Below are 3,703 nucleotides of genomic sequence, written 5' to 3' on the forward strand. Positions count from 1 at the left end.
CATCAATGATGAGAGAGAATCATGGATCGGCTGCCTCCTGCATGCCCCCCCACTGAGGATCAAGCCTGCAACCCGCACTCCATCTTCTCAGCAAATCTCTACTCCTCCAAAACTCAGCTCACACGTAAATGGAGTTATAGATGTAAATACGAGTGTGATTATTTCTTAACGTTACACCCCAGCAGCCACTGTTGGAAAGCAGAAACTACCATTTTTTTGTTTCCATTGCTCCTGAAACGCAGGTTCAGTGTGAGCACATGGCCAGAGGGAAAGGGCTTAGAATGAGCTACCGAGGCAGAAACCGAGAGGATGGTCGTGGCTGTTCCCTCCGAGTTCAGCTTCATCACAAGGGAGAGAAGAGGCAGAGCCAGGAACTGAGCTCTCAGAAGCTCGAGGCAGGATTTTTCCCAATGAATTATGAGCAGATTCCTGCCGTCAGAATTCCTGCCATCGTAGCTGCCTGCAAGGGCTTTTGACAGCAAGCGGACCCGAGTACGCCCCGGGCACACAGCCCGCCCGAGCGCCACGGTCCACCAGCCCCGGTGCTCGCCACCAGGCGGAGGATGCCCCGCTGTGCTGACCGCTAACAGTCCAAGAGGCTCTCCCGGGTCCAGCTCCAGGAGGCTCCAGTGACTTCTGAGGTGGTTGGTTCCTCAGGGAGCTTAGAGGGAAGGCTGCTTCAGCCTGTGTAGGAACTAGCACATCCGAAAGACCGTAAGAAACCTAATGGAACATACCCAGCATGCACGTTTCTTAACAACCTCCTTTAAAGTGAGAATACGTCCGCGTGCGTGCTGTGGCAGGGCTGGCTAGTTGCCTAACCAGTCTCCGTCTCTCTCCTGGCTTACTCACAGAAGCCCTGGGATGTGGGGACCCACGGGGCCCTGCCATCCCACCCTGGTTCCCAGCCTCTCTTGCTAAAGGCGTGGCCAATGAGATGCAAGCGGGAGTCACTAGGAGGCGTTCTCTGCAAAACTCTTGAAAAGGTGCCCACTCAGCCAGGACCTTTGGGTGCCTTCCTCCAGCTTTCTTCCCTCTGCCTGGGACATGGACCTGACAGCCGGAGCTTCAGCAGCCTTCTTGGACCATGAGACACACTGAGGCTGTAAGGCAAGTGCTAAGCACAGTGAAGCAAGCACACAGGTGGCGGGAACACCCGATGAGCATGCGCTGCCCACCTCTGGGCTGCTAATTTGGGAGAAAGGGCAAGCCTTTACCTTACTCAAGCCTCTGCTGGTTTAAGGTTTTCTTCACTAGCAGCCACAAGCAGTTCTTGACTAATGCGTGTGCTCACACTGATTGTCAATGAACGTATCCTGCAGATTTTAATAAAGAACTTACTTTTGATGATTAAATGGGAAAGTGTACGACTTTTGTTTTGCTTTTGAACACCCATGGGAAGCCTTCCTGTGTGTCCCAGGAGGCGTGCTCCTGGAGGCAGTTACATAAAATGCAGACATGTCGGGCCTGGGAGGCATCAATGGCCGTGGCCATCGAGTACACACACACTCTGTCGTGGACCTGCCTGCACATCTCTCGGGGCAAGTTCATCTCTTGGCTCCTCTCCTCACTTACTGTTTAGAAGTTCCCATGGTGCCAGTTTCAAGCTCCCCCTAACCCCATGTCCCCAACCCACCCCAAAGGTGGGACTTGTTCCTTTCCAAGCACAGCTCCTGGGAGCTCCATCCAATCCCTGAGCGGGTAACAGGGAGATGCAAATAGAGCCAAATCGTTACTTAATCTCTCTGGTGTTTTAATAAGATTGGGGCGGGGGTGCTGATTAGGGTACTGCCTGGGCTCTCTCTCTGAGGCCGCCCTGTGAGCAGGCGTCCGTCTCGGAGCCCTGGGAGATGAATGCATGTCCTGGCGAGTCACCCAGGGACACAGCCGGTTGTGTTCCTCTGGAGTCATCTTTGAGAGACAGACACATATCTTCCCACCCTTGAGGCCCCCACATCTTCTGGACTTTTCATTTGTCACACCTGCCCCCAGTTCCCAGGTCCCTGCCCTGGTCATCGTGTTCTTGTTCAGTTTTCCACACATGGTGGGCGTCTGCTCTGGGCCAGAGTGAGAGCGAGGGGGCCCCTGGTGCCCCCCCTGCTGTGGCGTCCTCACTGCACACACAGCCTCTCTGGACGTCGGGGCTAGAAAGGGTCTCAGAGAGTGGCTGTCCAGTGCGCCCTTCTTGTCTGTCTGTCCTGAGATGGTGATGGCCTGATGCAGGGACTTGTAAATGCCCCATCCCACCCCCAGCTCTCAGCACGGTGTCTTTCCCAGGGCAGGCACTTAATAAAGATGGGCTGAATGGAATGGAATTGACTGCACCCCTCCCAGGGCATCCCCATGCCTTCAGTTACTTCCTGTCCACGCCACCCTGCTCCAATCCGTCCTTCCCCAACTTCCCAGCTTCTTGTTTCTAAAGCCCACCCTCAGCCTGGAGTCATGTCTTCAAGGTTGGGCTGCACTGTCCTCCTCACCTCAGCCCCCAGGACCCGCCTCCAGAGGCCTCTGCTCATGCTCTGCAGCCTCCGCAGGGGCCTGGAGGCCTTTGAGTTTCCTAACCACAGAACTAGAAGGGAGCTTGAAAACCACCGGGCAGAGAGTGGGACCAGCCTGCCCAGAGCCACACAGCGGCTCACTCGCAGAGCATCTCCCAGGCTGCTTGTAGGGGAAGCATGCGTCTCCCCTGCAGCCTCATTCTCTAAGAAACAGTGACAACCTCCCAGCTTTGCAGAACAGCTTGCTGGGGGTGGAGAGCGACTGGGGGAAAGCCTCAAACCAGAGGATCAGTTTTCACCACGTGAAAAGGAACCGAGAGCAGGAACGGCTCCTGGAACATTTGACCCTGACACATGCCAATCCAGAGCCCTCAGGCCCTGAGCAGGGGAGGCAGCGGTGGGTGGGCGGGGCTCCCCGAGCATCAACAACTTCTCCCACCATGAGGGAAGGCTGTTTCGAATCATAGAATCCAAGAAATGATGAGTCATAGTCACCAAATCTTAGACATAACGGATCTTAGAAATGAAACTTCTCGAAATTCCTCTTCCCTTGGCTTCCAGGACATCTGCTGTCCTGGTTCTCCTCTTGGCCCTCGGCTTGCTCCTGCCGTCAGCAATACGGCCTCCAGTGTGGCTGTGGGCCACGGCTCACGCAGGCCTCAGTGCCGTGTGCTCAGCACAGTCCCCCTGGGCCGGTCCCTCTTCTCCCGGGGTTCAAACCCCGGCTCCACTGACGATCCCACACCCACATATGCATTCAGCAAACACTTGGCTCCTCCTCCGTGCCAGCTGCTGTTCTAGGCTCCAGGACGCTGCAGGAAACAGGTTGTTTAAAGATCTAACCCTCCTGGAGCGTTTTTTAATCCGGGCTGGCCTGCTGGAGGAGAGAGACCACGAGGAGCGCGGTTAAGTTATCTCCGCCAAGATCATCCTAGATCAGCTGCTCCCGGCTGAGTGACCAGCTGCCTGCAGATACACAACCTTCCAGCTGATGTTTAGACTCAAAGTTGTTTTTTTAAGCCGCTCAGTATTGGGTTGGTTTGTTACACAGCAATTAATAACAGAGAGAGGATGAGGAGGGAGGGAGAAGGAGGTGGAGGGAAGGAGAAAGAGAGAGAAGTGTGCTGGGCATCTATCCCTCATAGGGGAGGAGAGGAATGTCCTCCAAGGATCGGAGGAGTGTCGGGCTGGTGCCTGACTCATGC

The 3,703-nt window shown here is 55.3% G+C and overlaps 1 protein-coding gene across 1 annotated transcript in view; it reads right to left on the reverse strand.

Annotated features, from left to right (window-relative positions):
• Positions 1-278: 278 nt before the first annotated feature.
• The window catches only part of SLC1A7 (solute carrier family 1 member 7), a 28,070-nt gene continuing 24,645 nt past the window's right edge, over positions 279-3,703 (reverse strand). Inside the window, exon 4 of the mRNA XM_023752782.1 lies at positions 279-1,040. Coding sequence (XP_023608550.1) covers positions 995-1,040 — 46 coding nt within the window. The 3' untranslated portion in view covers positions 279-994. The remainder of the gene's footprint in view (positions 1,041-3,703) is intronic.

This window comes from Myotis lucifugus, unplaced genomic scaffold (genome assembly GCF_000147115.1).
Source record: "Myotis lucifugus unplaced genomic scaffold, Myoluc2.0 scaffold_37, whole genome shotgun sequence".
Lineage (NCBI taxonomy): Eukaryota > Metazoa > Chordata > Mammalia > Chiroptera > Vespertilionidae > Myotis > Myotis lucifugus.